The following is a 15838-nucleotide window of genomic DNA, read 5'->3' on the forward strand; positions in this document are numbered from 1 at the left end:
TTATAGTGACTGTTCACTAAACTCCCAGCAATATGGAGTTCAATGCGTCTTTTGGAGACATAGCTAAAATGACAGAGAATAAAGCCGAGTTGTACCACTTATCAGAGACTGATCGCACTCATATTTTAACCCAAGCGGAATGCGCTGGACTAATGTTATCTAATATAAGACAACAATGTGATGTCGATCTTCCAAAAAAATTGGAAATGCTGAAAAAGAAAGAATTGAATCTAACATTGCACGCATCGACATTAACAGAGTATATCAAAGTCCAACGCATCCCCAGAGGATTACGATGTGCATTAACCCCTATTTTGCTGCAGGACGATGCTGTGTATCTTCAACGTTGGTATGCAATGAATAATAGACATTCACTGGACTTAATGTTATTAACAGTTAAATATTTGCATCAAGCTATATTGGCAATCCAAAAAGAAATCCAGGAGGTGGAAAATAAAATTAAAAATAATAAAACTGCTAGCGAATGTGAAAAAGTGCACACAGAAACGACAATCAATTTAGAAAAATTGCGATCATCAATAATAAAAGCAAAAATATCTAAATTTGAGCGTGACAACCGCGACTATTTACACAACCGGGTATATACCTGGGCTGAAGAGAGAAAACAGCAAAGACGTGCACGAGCTGGTCAGTACAGACATAATACATCAAGTGACCGCAATACCAGCGATGAGGACGAAACAGATATGGGACATATGAAATTAAGATCTGGTCGAAAAACAACCACTAATAAAGATACACAACAACAAAAAAACGAGGATGCAACAAAAGGATCAGAGAACAGTGGCCAATCAGAGACAGAGAAAGAAAACAATACGATAAAAGGGAGACCGATACAAGGAAAAGTACGGAAGAAATAAAATATTCACTTGTGATTAATATCTCCGATCGAATATTGACCGGAGAAGAACATTCAATATTAGAAAAAGGACTAGGCTTTGTGCCAAAAGAAGATATTTCGGACTTTAACTTTTTGGTGGACTTTTGCAAGTTCTGTAGACAACTACGTTGTCAAATGTTGCATCTAAACGTGGTGTGTCCCCTTTAAATGAACTGCCTCTTAGTTTATAAAGAGGCGGTGCATTTGATCCGGACATACCAATGTTAAAATCTTTGGAACGAGCTGTCACTAATGAGGTTATATCTAAATGGTCCGATGTCCAAAAAAAGAAAAATAATTGTACAAAAAAAAGAAAGAATGGCATTAGAAACACTACAAAAAGATACCTCTATAGTAGTGAAAAGAGCCGATAAAGGAGGGGCGATCGTCGTTCTGAATCGGGAGGCATATATAGCAGAGGCACATAAACAACAAAATGATGAAAACACCTATAAAAAAAATCAAAGGCGACCCCACCACTCTATTTACTAAAGAATTGAAAATATTACTAACAGAATACACCAATGCGGATATCATAAATGAGAAAACCGCAAACGCACTGCTATGTGAACAACCAAAAGTGCCCATTCTATATTTGCTCCCCAAGATTCATAAGGATCGAGAAATAACCCCAGGACGACCCATTGTTTCCTGTATAGGATCCCTCTTACAACCTATATCGATTCACATTGATTCCTTTCTACAAGATAAGGTTAAAAAACTAAATAGATGCCTGTTAGACACTACTGACTTCCTAGAAAGATTAAATACAGAAACCAGCGAAGGGGTGACATATTTATGTACCCTTGACGTACAAAGTCTATATACCAACATTCCCCAACAGGAAGGTCTACAGTGCATCAGGGAGGTCCTTATGCAGGATGCAACAATGGATAACAGGACCATAGCTTTTCTTATGACCCTCCTAGAATTCGTCCTCACTAAAAACTACTTTCGATTTGACAATTCCTATTACTTGCAGCTGTGGGGGACTTCCATGGGGTCCTCCGCAGCACCAAGTTTTCCAAATATTTTCATGGCCATGTTTGAGGAAAATTATATTTTCAGTACAGGAAAATTATCTGCCACAACCACATGGTTTACGTTATGTGGACGATATTTCCCTTTTATGGAGAGATACTGAACAATCCCTATTGACATTTATTGAATATCTCAATTCATGTCACGAAACAATTAAATTTCAACTACACTACCATCCTACTACAATACAATTCCTAGATGTAGAAATCATGAAAGAAGAAACAGGAGGTTTTAACACCATATTATACTACCAAACCTACCGATCGAAACAATCTATTGCTTTACACTAGCCACCACGCCCCATATATTTTTAAAGGTATACCAAAAAGTCAGCTACTACGAGCTTAACGTATAACTAAAACCAATCAAGATTATATAAAACGAAAAAAAAAGCCATATCTAAAAAATTTCTAGACCCAGGATACCCAAAAAATATTATCGATACAGCAGGAAAAGAAATTGAACATATTCCAAGAGATACCCTATTTATTAGGAAAAATAAAAACGCAAATGAGCGCCCAGTATATATAGGCGCCTACGATTGTCATGCAACTTTAATTAAAAAAACTATCAATAAATACTGGGATATCTTTCAACATGATAAAAAATATGGAAACCTATTTAAATCAAAACCTAACTTTGCGTACCAAAATAGGCGAACAATAGGTAATAGATTAATTAAGGGAGATATAAAAATACAAAAAAAGGATCGACAATCCTTCCTAGACACACAAAAAAGAGGCACGTTCCCATGCTTGTCATGTATGAACTGCAACCAAATTATAAAGGGTGAGTTCATCAATCATCCCAGGAAAGGATATAGAATTCCCATGCGCCATTATACTACATGCATGACCAAAAATGTTATCTACGGTCTGAGATGCCCTTGAAGCTTGTGGTATATAGGACAAACTAAAAGAGAAATATGGACAAGACTCATAAAACACAAATCCAACATAAAAAGATATGTGGAATCCACTGATAGCAAAAAAGAAGAAACAAATGAATACCAAGAAACTACATTGTTATGAAAGGAAACATAAATGGAACAAAATAAAATGGGCAATACTAGAATACATTAAACCTGGATTTACTCCAGAAAATAAGAAGAATAAATTGCTGCAGCATGAAACTAGATGGATTACAAAAATGGAAACATTAAAACCAAAAGGGTTGAACGACATCTGTAATTTTAAAGTATTTTTGTGAAATGTCAATTTGTAACCAAATTAATGTTTTTAGATACGATTTGAAATTCGAGACAGACTACGCCCATGCCCTAGAATATTTAAGGCTGTTGGTTACACCTGATGTTCACGCATGAGTAAGCGGGCGTGACCCCCGAAACGTCGCGCTTGAATATGTGGTTTACAACTCGGTGAACTCTGAACAAGTGGGCCTGAGAGACGCGCAACACTTTTTTTAATTGTGAAAAATAAAGTAAAGAAAGTACCATGAGGTCTTCTGAAGCGCGAGTAGTATCCTTCTCATCTAACAACAAATATTTAAAATGTTATATGGCTGAATTGTTTATGAAGTCTGAGTATCTGAGTCAAAGTGAGACTCTAAGTCAGCCAGAAGTGGAGAACACATGGGAGTACCCTGATTGATTATACTCTGGACACCAGACATTCAGTCTTAGAATACTTGGTCGCTATGTATGCCTTATTTCTACAGTTTGCGGGGAAGAACAAAGGAAAACGAGCATCTAAAACCACAATTGCAACATGGATAAAATCTACAATTCTAAATGCCTATTCTTCTCTGGAAATGGACTTTCCCTTAAAAGTTACGGCCCATTCTACCCGAGCAATGGTGGCTTCTTGGGTGGAGAAGGCAGATGCCTAAATTGAACAAATTTGCAAGGCAGCAACTTGGTCTAGTTTTCATACATTTTGCAGACATTATAGATTGGACCTTGCTGCCAATAGTGATTTGGCCTTTGGACGGAAAGTCCTCCAAGCCATTGTCCCTCCCTAATAGGTGATCTGGTATTGTTTCATGTAGTGCTGTCATGGAGGACGTCCTGGAAAGTAGGATTTACACCTACCGGTAAATGGTTTTACAGGAGTCCGACATGACAGCACCCTCCTTATTCCCTCCCTGTTTTTTCTTTGGTGATTGGATTGCATGTAGAATTTTTATTTTTTTAATGAATAAATACGGTTGCATCTATCCTGGTATGGTGATTGAAAAAGCACTGGTGATAGAGGGAGGGCCTTTTAACCTCTCTGTGCTTCCTGTCCCTTAGAGTTCAATAAGGACATCCTCCATGTGGTGCTGTCATGTTAGACTCCTGGCAAACCATTTACCGGTAGGTCTAAATCCTACTTTTGTAGTCTGCTTCCTGGTACTTACTAGCTATAGAGCAGGGATACCCAAACTGCGGCCCTCCAACTGTTGAAAAACTACAATTCCCAGCATGCCTGCACAGCCTTCAGCCCAGTTGTTGACGTATGGAGGTCATAAATCCGAGGGTGGTGAGATCAGTAACTTGTAAAAGTCAGAGAGAAAGGGTCAGAGGAAACCTGAGTCAATGCAGACTTTTTCAAATGAAGTGAGGGATCTATCATAACCCGGGTTCGATGGAAGAGTGGATAAAAATTGAAATAACTGAATGGCCTTCCAAGGACCTAGCTGGCAAGAGTCAGAAAGGTTGAGCAGTTCTGCATGTGTTCCTGATGTTCTAAAGTAAGGGGCATGGCATTTGCCCTGTGATCGCCAAGTGTGAAATGGACCTGGCAAGGATCCAGCAGGAAAGTCTGGGTGTCCCATAATCAGGAATAGTTGGGATGGAGACGGTGAAATCTGTATCAAAGGAAAAAGCTTCTGACAGGTCATTAGAGTGGGGCCTATAGTAGGATGAGATGCCAGAGAGGGTGGAATCGGGGTTCCTGCCCATGAAAGGAGAAAAATTGGTGACTGATACAAATGTTCAATAGTAATCCATTGTTTCAGAGAGGCGTGGTGACCTCAGACCAGAACTGGTTGAAGCATGTAAGCTTCGTAGTATTTACATAAATCAGGAATCCCGAGGCCCCACGGCCCTTGGGTATATGAAGAAGAGAACGAGCTAATCTCGCCCGCTTACCTGCCCAAATAAACTTAGTAAGGTCCCGGGTTATAGAAGTAAAAAAACTAAGGAGTAATTTAATAGGGAGAGTTTGTAAGAGGTACAATATACGAGGTAGTACACTCATTTTAAAGATAGCACAGTGGCCAAACCAGGTATAAAATCCCTACTGAGATCCTTGGTATTTGATGGCTCCAGCTGTCCAGTGAAATGAAAGGGAGGAACCAATAGTAGAATCTAGGGCAGGGGTAGGCAACCTCCACCACTCCAGATGTTGTGACACTACAACTCCCAGCATGCATACTTTCTCTGCTCTTCTAAGAACTCTCATAGAAATGAATGGAGCATGCTGGGAATTGTAGTTTCGCAATAGCTGGAGTGCCGAAGGTTGCTTACCCCTGTTCTAGGGTACCTGGGAGAGATATATTAATTGCCTCTGACTTTTGGATATTAATTTTAAAATTAGTCAAGGAGTGAAACTTAGGGAGTGATGTCTGAGGACTAGTGACAAAGAATAGGAGGTCGTCCGCATAAGCAGCAACCTTATACTTTGGGAGCCCACTAGGAGGCCTTGAATATTGGGGTTCCTTCCTGATAGTCCTCAGGAGAGGTTCCAATGTCAGGATAGAAATCAGTGGGGATAAAGGACAACCCTGTTTCCTATCAGTAAAGCAGAAGAGAGAATTAATCTTTGTCAAAGCTGTGAGGAAGGTATAGAGGGAACGGATCCAAGCCTGCATGGTTTCTCCTATACCAATATGTCAAGAACAGAGGACAGCATAGGCCAATCCGCTCGGTCAAATGTTTTTTCTGCATCTGTGGAAAGAAGGTACATGGGGACACGGTTCAATTTAGCCCAATACACTAGATGTAAAACTTTACTGGTCTTATCTCAAGCTTCACGAGATGGAACAAAACCAACCTGATCTGTATGTATAACCAGGGGTCGAGTCGAGGGGGAACGGGTGGGAACGGCTTTCCTGCACTTTTTTCACAGCAGGAACGCCGTTCCCGTTCTGGGCCGGCGCTTCCATAAGGCAGACCAAGCGGTTGCCTTAGGGCGCACTCTGCACAGAGAAAGGGGTGGGCGGAAAAACTAACTTTTTTTTTTTTTATCACTTACTTGCCAGCAGCGCTGCCGGGCGCCCTCCCCTCCCCAGCCAGTGTTCACTCTGTCTAAGCCGCAGATAGGAGCAGGAGGCTGCTGATTGGCCAGTATCAGCTAGCTGCCCTGCCATTGGTCCATCCTTTCACACCCCCTTCTCCCTGGAGCTGAACACAGCAGGAGGCAGGCGTTCTCACAGTGGATCATGTGACCATGAAGGAGCATGTGACCAGTGACGTCACAGACCTCCTTCTAACAAATCCATTCTAGCCTCTACCCAGCATGTATGGCAGGACTCTGCTGAGCAAAGACCATGTGCCCAGGTGAGGTGACCACAGAAGTGCCCTGGCATCTGTCTGCTGCTGGAAGCTCAATGTGGAGCTTTATGAATGTAAAAACTAATACCCAAGAGGCTAAAGAAACCCTGCTTGTCGGCTTCTGACCCTAATCTTAACACATAACGTTCATTTGATTGCAATTTACTCTAACACCTAAAGGGATTTTTTAAAGCCTGCTGTTTCTCTAGAAGATGACCTTATGCTGATAGTAGTGTTAATAGAGTCTCAAAGGTCTGTAAAAATAGGGTAACTGCTTATATAGACCCTTGAGACTCTATTAACACTACTATAAACATAAGGTCACCTAGAGAAAGAGCAAGTTAAAAAAAAAAAAAAATTCCCTTTAGGTGTTAAAACATAACTTATTTGATTGCTTGAACACCTAAAGGAAAACAAATTAAAAACCTGCTGTGTCTCTAGATGACCTTATGTTGATAGTAGTGGTAATAGAGTCTGAAAGGTCTATAGAAGCAGTTACCCTATTTTTACAGACCTTTGAGGCTCTATTAACACTACTGTCAACATAAGGTCATCTAGAGACACAGCAGGTTTTTAAAAAGATTTTTCCTTTAGGTGTTACAGCAATCAAATGAAAGTTATGTTTTAACACCTAAAGGAAAAACATAATTAAAAAAAAGATGCTGTTTCTCTAAATGACCGGATGTTGATAGTAGTGTTAATAGAGTCTCAAAGGTTTGTAAAAATAGTGTACCTGCTTCTATAGACCTTTGAGACTCTATTACCACTACTTTTAGCATAAGATCATCTGGAGAAACATCAGGTTTTTTAAATTATTATTTTTTCTTTAGGTGTTAGAGCAACCAAAAGGAGGGGGAGAAATGTGACCTGGGTGAGGATGGGGTTACATGATGGGCCGGAGACAATGACTGTAGTCTGTCTGTGCCATGGACGGGGAGAAATATGACATGGAGGGCTGATGGCTGACATGGGGGTCTGATCTGAGGCATTGGGGCTGTGCCAGTGACCTGAGGTCTAATTAACATTGCGGGTCTGACCTGAGGTGGAATGAAAAATATTGTTTCCTATTATCCTCCTCTAAAACCTAGGTGCGTCTTATGGGCCGGTACATCTTATAGGGCGAAAAATACGGTACTTGCTTGCTCCTCCTCCCAACCTCCCCCTGCCCTTTGTGTACGCCGCGCGCCGGCATTTGGGTGAGTTCCCACACTTTTTTCCCCAGGACTTGACCCCTGTGTATAACATCAGGTAACATAGGGGCAAGTCTCATGGCTAGAACTTTAGTGAGGAGTTTAAGATCTACATTTAACAGGCATATCGGGCAATTACGAAAGTACGAGGCTGGATCCTTTCCCTCTTCTTGTATAACAGTGATATGTGCAAGTGTCATATCCCTAGGGAGAGGGGCAGCTGATAGATCTTCCCCTGGGATGGCCCTATCCAAATCTGTAATTCTATCTTTTGGTCTGGTCGGAAGACTTGAGTCAGTTAGAATGTGAACAGCTAAACTAAGAGGAAGGTTAGGGGGGCACGAAAAGGGAAGATTGTATAATGACTGTAGTCAGCGAATTCATCTGCAATCTTATGTGATACTCATTAGTTTTTGATATTGAAGAAATCTTCAGTACAAAATAACGCACCCTTTGTCCCCTCAAAGACCTACCTAATGTCCGACTGCTCTTATTCCCGTATTCGAAAAACTGTCGCCTGCTCCTTGCCAACAGGGCCCTTGTTCATATATCAAGCTTATCCTTAAGTTTTTATGAGATGACAAAAGAGCATTCTGAGCGCTTATGTGAGTGTTCAAGCGAGGCAATCTCATTTAGAAAATGAGAAATGTCTGCAGCACGCTATTTCTGTAGTCTTGCTCCATCCTTCACAAATATCCTCCTAACCACACATGTATGAGTGGCCCACACAGTGAGGGGCAAAGTATTCTCCACAGGGGTTTCGTCAAAATAGTGACTTAGAGTCAAGTAGACATCTTGGGAAACCATTAGGTCCTGTAGAAGAGACTCATTCAATCGCCTTTGCCATGATGGTGAAGAGATGGAGGATTTAATTGAGACATGGAGCATAGCATGGTCTGAAAAAGTAATTGAGTCTATATGTGAGGAGGAGAGAAGGGGAACCTCAGAGTGCCTAATGAAAAAATAGTCTACGTGAGAATTAACATCTCTACCCGTGGAATAAAAGGAATAATCGCGACCATCAGGATGAACAGAATGACATACAAAATGGTGAGAGTGAAAGGTAAGAAAAGGCCAATGGCGATTCCCAGGTCAGGGCAGGCAGAGTTCAAGTATAATCCAGGTCACAGTTCCAAGGTCGGGGCAGGCAGCAAGAATCAGAATCAGAAGACAGGCATAGTTTGGTACACGGATATCCAGACAAGATCACCTTCACTGAGTACTAACAAGTAGTAACCTCAAAGCTCAGGGGAGGTGGTGGAACCACAGCCCAGCCAAATAGAGAGACTGATCGGAAACTTAACCAGCACCTGGACAGGGACAGGAGGAAAGCATTAACTCCCTCAACGCTGAAGGAAAGTTCAGAGCTATAATCCTAATTCACACAGGGAGAGCAGAGCAAAGTCCTCACCTGCTCGGGACAGTAAGACAGCGGCGGGCACGGACCGCTAGCATAACATGAGAATACTAACCCCACAAGATTTCAAGTCAGAAAAACAGCTATGATGAGAGACAGGGTGTAACGGGGAGCCGGCGACGCACTCTCTCTCTCTGCAGCGCCGCTGCATCCCGCTCGCGAGTCTCCATGGTGTCAAGGGGGCGGGGAGGACCCGGGTGTGCACGCTTCCTCAGCGTGGCCAGCGTCCTCCATCTCCTAGACAACGACCAGGTGGGGAACTGAGCTAGTGAGTCGGCTCTCAGGTGTACAGAGATGCTGGACATGGGTCATGTGACGCTGGCCACATCATGTGACCCATCAACAGGACTTATTTAAACAGGTACCCTGCTGGCCACAGGTTGCCTGTGATTGGTCTTATCACCTCACTAGCTTATCCTGCATGTGTGACTTTGGTTTGTATTTGACTTCGACCTTGTGTTACCCCTTGTACTGACGCAATATCTTGGCTTCTGACTTCGGCTTGTTTTGATTTCAATCTTGTATTACCCCTTGGTGTCTGCGTTATCTCCTGGCTCTTGATCTCAGCTCTATTGATTATATTGCTATTTTGGTGCTGGCCTGGGAAGCTCTCGCTTCCGTGTTGTCTGTCTTTGTGTATAGTTTCCTCCATGTGTTGTGTCTCCCCTTCCTTAGGCCACTGCACGTACGTAAGCGAGGGACTGCCGACCAGTTGTGCCCAGTCGGTTAGGACGGACACAGGGTATTGGGGGGAATGCCAAACGGGCATAAATCCCTGTGTTTCCTGTATAAAGGCAATCTGTACCTTTTTGCTCCAAAGTAGCCAGAGGATGGAGGACCTCTTTTCCGGTGTATTCCACCCATTTGTGGTAATGGATGGAAAGGATATGGTAGACATGGTCACAGCCTGGAGAGAGAAGGAGAAAAAGAGAGGAGAAAAAAAAAGGAAAGTGGGGGGGGGGGGGAAGAGACCAGGAGGAAGGAGTAGAAGAGGAGTAGGGGGTAAAAGAGCAAAGGTTAAGCTAATCAAGCTGTGTGCTCAACCTGGCTCACCCAGGGCAGGTAAAAAGAAGAAAGAAAAGAACAAAATAAACACAGAGTAGAAAATTCCACTAAGCGAATCCTGAGATGTCCATGAGTGAACAAGCCCGGAGTCACTGTCTACTGGGGAAGAGGACACGCAGTTACGAGTATTTCCCTTCCCCTGAGCCAATCACAGGTACAAATGAGAAGAAATAGAGTAAGAAAAAATCAAATAAAATAACGAAACAAAACATTTTGAATATTCGGTCAGTATGTAATAAAATTAAGGAGAATGCGGTAATTCAGTGATCACCGACACACCACTATGAAGTTTTCAATCAGAATGGGTGACCAATGGTAAACTAACTCTAGTGACAACAATAGACCGGCAAGACAGTACACTATGGCACCTGCTAAAACTAGCCCTACATATAACATATAACATAAGCCCTAGCAGTTGAGTCCATGGGAGCTTCAGCCACATCCCAGGGTCTGCATGACAGATTCTGAGGGGGTTCCTCCCGTAGATGAAGAGGAAGGTATCCTTTGAGTCTTGCACGATCCCAGAGGGAGTGGAGAAGCCTGTGGTAGAGGAGAAGGAAAGTCCAGCCAGTCTGGCAGGGAGGGGCTAGAGAGTTCCAAGAAGTGTGCCAAATCCTTAGCTTGGTTTAGGTTAAGGGCGATAGAGATTAAATTTGTTGGGATAATGAGATGGAATGGGTGGCCCTATTGGTATGTTGTTCCAGCTTCGGTAACGGTTTGTAGTAGAGGTTTAAGACGATGTCTCATTGTCATGGTGCATCTGGAAATATCTGGCAATAAATGAATCTGAGCACCTGTCTCCAGGCCTGTTGCAAAATATCCTCTTTTGCTCTGAGGAAGTGCACTCTACAAAGAACATGTCTGGGTGTAGGATTATCAGGGAGTCTGGGGCCTATAACATGATGAACTCTAAGTCAATTCCCTCTTCTGCTGGATAGAGTATTACAATGGGGCTTCTGAGGCATTAGAGAGAGAGAGGGAGTGAAAGATAGCCGGTGTGGGTGGAAAGTCCTGGTCAGAATCCAACATGACAATGGGTCGGTGCTCAGGCCTAGGTATAAACTCTTGTGCATTAGGAAAGAGAGATAGTGGCATATCTGTAGCTTGGGGGGCGGATCTGCTGATTTAGGCTGCCATCTGTGTAGGTCCTGTTATGTTTAGGTGGGGCAGTAGGCCCCTGCAGTAGAGGAGCAGAGGGTTTCGCTGGTGTGATTACACTTACCAGGCCTGAGACGGGCATGGAGGCCTCCGCTATCAATGGTCTCGCCCGCTATAAGATGGGGATGTGCTCCATCGGGGGATCGAAGGCGGGAGCGAGAGAGGACAGGTGGGTAGCATGGTCCATGGCCTCAGCGTCTGATATTGGGCTGAGGCCTGAAGCAGAGGGAACTCCTGTCAGTGCCATCTTGGATTCTGCTGCAGGGCAGGGGCACATCATGCCCATTCTTCTATTGCTCCTTTTCAGAATGTTCGGCGGCCCATTGAGGGCATCTCAGCACAGGTGGTGTGAAACAGAATATTGTTATTTACCCCTGATAACTAAACCTAGAAGTGAAGGAGCTGAGAAAAGTGTCTGATCTATATAAAGATCTACAGGAGGCCATGTATTCAGTCACTGTGTGCTTGTGTCTTCACAGATGGATCCAGGAGAAGAAATCCACCAGAGAGATGTCCCTGTCCTCTGTATTCCCAGGACTGTCCAGAGGAGAAGGTCCCAGATAATCCTCAGGTAGATGGAGCTGAGCCCTATACACCTCTATATAGGGGGGTACTGCAGTCATAGAGGGGCCATAGATTATGAGGGTCTCTTATGTGGATCTGCTATATTTCCCACCTGTCCGCTGTATTGTGCTGAATTGTTACAGATGAAAAATCAGGGGGAAGATCTGATTATTATTAAAGTGGAGGATGAAGAAGAGAGGATGATGGGCGATTTCCCTTGTAAGAGTGAGGTGGAGGAGGACATTCCAGGAGATGTCACCCCAGGTATGGAATCATGAATGGAGATACTGACTTCAGATTCTGTCCTTGGTGCCTTCAGGGCAGGAGGAGAATCTGATCACCGGCTGCTGCTCTTTGATTGGAGATGTCCTCATCACATCATGAAGGGTTCCCCTTATCCAGCTGGCATCTGCCAACCATATGACTTCCCCTCTTTGTTGCCCCATCCCCTTAAACAGAAAATGACAGTTTACTTGAACTCTGTTTATGACAGAACGCCAAAGAAAATAGCAAGAAAAAAATTAGCTGGGGCTTTCTATGTACTTTCAAAAAATAATAAAAGTTAATGATAAATTACAAGTAAATGATTCCATTGACAAATACAACTAATGTCACAAAATACAAGTCACAGAAAAAGTTAAGTTAGGAGTAGTGAAGCTCCCTATGCAGACTGGGTAATTGTACAGGTGCAGATTGTTGGCAAAACACAAGTCCTCGTACAGCCACAGACAAAAATATAAAAGATTTATGTCTTGAAATGTAACAATGAAATACAAAAATTTTTTTTTATTTAATGACAACCAGCCTAGTCATTAAGTGGTTAAAGATGTTTGGTTGTGTTTTTGGCTTCCTTTCGGTGCACTCCAGTCTCCACTATTATCAGGAAGCTCCGATGTCACATGTGATTATTGTACAGACGCAGACGTCTCAGTGATGTTCACCTGCACTCACAGGACACTTCATTAGCGCCACCTTCTTAATTCTTGATAGGACCCTCGTTCCCCTTAGAACATCCTGAATTCTTAGTGTCATGGACCCAATAAGGTGCTGGAGACCTTTATTACAGGTTATGATTGATGACCTCACTCTGTCTATTTCACTGCATCCTGAAGATCTGGTGACTGTGCAGCTGTAAGGCTATACAGACCACACTGTCGTGTCCATACATTTAGACTGAGATGTGTGCTTTACCTCATGGCACATTATTATGATAAATATAGAGGGTGGTTATGATCAGATTCTAAGATGACCAGAGTCTTAACCCTTTGTGCTCATAGCAATTTTCCATTTTTGTTTCTCACTCTGTGCCTTCCCAGCGTTCATCTGTTCCTTAAGTGTCATGCTCCTATCAGTGTACCTCCTTCCCCGCTGCTGCTGTCTCACACAAGCTTAGTCCAGGCTGCAGTAAAATAACAGCAGAAGGAATTAGAAGCTGTAATTACACACTGAACCTGCTGCTGGAGGAAGCTCACTGCAGAACCAGGAAGACTGCATCTTGTACTGAGCAGTGTGAGTTTCCAGCAGCAGGTACACTAAAAAGAGCACTCATGATGCTGACTTAATCATTATGCAAGTTATGCCTCAAGACCTGTTTAAAAGGCCTGACACTGACGTATAGGATAGCTACCTTACATCTGGTGGCATTAAAGGCAGAGCTGGTTTATACAATATATCCAATTACAGCCTAATAGGAATGTTATAGTTTTGTCCACTCTGTAGTTTGAAAAATAATCACAAATTCCAATTTTTATTTTCACAGAGAATTCCAGTAAAAATGGAAAGGGCAGTACTATATTATCACTAAATTATAAAGAAGAAGATGAAGATGTCCTCCAGCGCTCTTCCGGAGAAAACCTCATTACCCTTAATGTACACCCAGAACTTCACAGTACAGATCTATTATATAATCCTCTTCATCATGAGGAGCCTTCCCCTGACCAATTACAGATTGTTACCATAAATACAGGTCAGAAAGGGGATAAAAGGTTTCAGGGTGGTAAAGAGTTAACAGAACAATCAAGACTTTCTACACACAGAAGAATTCAGAAAGCAGAGCAGCCATACTCCTGTTTAGAATATGGGAAATTCTTTAAAAGTAAATCAGATTTAGTTAAACATAAGAAAATTCACACAGAAGAGAAGCCATATTCATGTTTGGAATGTGGGAAATGTTTTACATATAAATCACATCTTGTTACACATGAGAAAATTCACACAGAAGAGAAGCCATATTCATGTTCAAAATGCGGGAAATGTTTTACATATAAATCAGATCTTGTTAAACATGAGAGAATTCACACAGGAGAGAAGCCATATTCATGTTCAGAATGTGGGAAATGTTTTACAAGCAAATCAGATCTTGTTAAACATGAGAGAATTCACACAGAAGAGAAACCATATTCATGTTCAGAATGTGGGAAAAGTTTTACGGATAAATCCAGTCTTGTTAGACATAAGAGAATTCACACAGGAGAGAAGCCATATTCATGTTCAATATGTGGAAAATGTTTTGCACAAAAATCAAATCTTATGAAACATGACAAAACTCACACAGGAGAGAAACCATATTCATGTTTAGAATGTGGGAAATGTTTTAGAATGAGATCATATCTTGTTATACATGAGAGAATTCACACAGGAGAAAATCTGTATTTATGTTCAAAATGTGGGAAATGTTTTACAAAAAACTCACACCTTATTAGACATGAAAAAATTCACACAGGAGAGAAGCGATTTTGATGTTTTATATGTTGAAAATGCTTTGTAATAAAGAACTAAAATTCAACAAATCAGGAAAAAATATATTTTTAGCTATGGGAAATGCGATAAGAGCAAAAAATAATTTTAAATCCATCCTATTCACAGACGTTAAACTTCGGGCTACATGGCAACATGTATCACATTACTGCAAGTCTCAGAACAGTCTCACAACTTGTCTTCAAATTGCTGTCATGCAGCTATTTTAGAGCTGAAATTTGGCAGTAAATATCTGCCAAACTGCAGAAGTTGTAGTTGACTATGACTTGTATTGTGTTCTATCATAGGAAAGTCACATATGATTTGCAATCAAGAATCCAAGTGTTGGATTTTATGTGACTGTCATGACATATACCGTGTCATGTTGTGAACCCATTGACAGTCATTATATGTAGTGTCACAATGCAACATATCATCTGATGTCACCGTTTATCTCCAGCTTAAAACCCAATAAGAATATTTATTTTTTGGGTGGAATTATCCTGGATCAGCCGAACAACTACAATATATTTCTCGGAAGAGAAGAAGAGCCTTGTTGTGTTGAGAGTATAACCTAAGAACTGAGATTGGAAGAGGACACTAGGTGGGAAAACGTTTATTCAACTTTATTGTTTACTTGTGATGTCACATCTGTTATTCAACCCCTGAATAATGCCAACATGACTTCAGTAACCAAGTGATGCTCTTATATGTGTTTTATGTGTATCCTCCCTCCATCTTTATTACCTGCTGAACATGAATGAAGGCAGATGCTGAATTCTGTAGGTACTGTATCCAGCTCACTAATGACACTGTGAACCCAAGGGCAAGGCAGGTGGCTTGAGCTTCGCAACTAGAAAAGAACACACATGCAGTGGTCAAGTTCAAGAAAAATGCATTTACTACAGGTTAATAAAGCCAAGTTAAAAGGTAAAAAAACAGAGAGAAGGACAAGCAAAATACACAGTATAGCATGAACAATTCAAGGGAGATTCTGCAATAGTTTCCGCTTTTACTACGTCCGCTTCTGCAGTACGGACACTGAATGAACAATATTCCCCAAACAATCCCTGACCGACAGTTGGGTGCACACCCCCTTTTATCCCAGTGGTCCAGGTGGACCGCTTACAGTCCGTAGAGGAGCGCGGTGGGGCCCAATGTCGTTCCTTTGATAGTGAAGCGTCCTCTCCTCACGGTTATCACGATATCCGAAGCAATGAAATGCTCCTCAGCAGGCAGGGAATCCAAATGGATGCAATGGAGTCCAACAG

The 15838-nt window shown here is 42.0% G+C and overlaps 1 protein-coding gene across 1 annotated transcript; it reads left to right on the top strand.

The window, feature by feature from the left end:
• Positions 1-11886: 11886 nt before the first annotated feature.
• On the top strand, positions 11887-15227 carry LOC120991158 (gastrula zinc finger protein XlCGF17.1-like). The gene is made up of 2 exons (XM_040420068.1): positions 11887-12095; positions 13591-15227. The coding sequence occupies exons 1-2, from the start codon at positions 11975-11977 to the stop codon at positions 14568-14570; spliced, it is 1101 nt and encodes a 366-aa protein (XP_040276002.1). The 5' UTR covers positions 11887-11974; the 3' UTR covers positions 14571-15227.
• Positions 15228-15838: the final 611 nt, after the last annotated feature.

The sequence above is a fragment of the Bufo bufo genome, chromosome 2, assembly GCF_905171765.1.
Source record: "Bufo bufo chromosome 2, aBufBuf1.1, whole genome shotgun sequence".
Taxonomy (NCBI): Eukaryota; Metazoa; Chordata; class Amphibia; order Anura; family Bufonidae; genus Bufo; species Bufo bufo.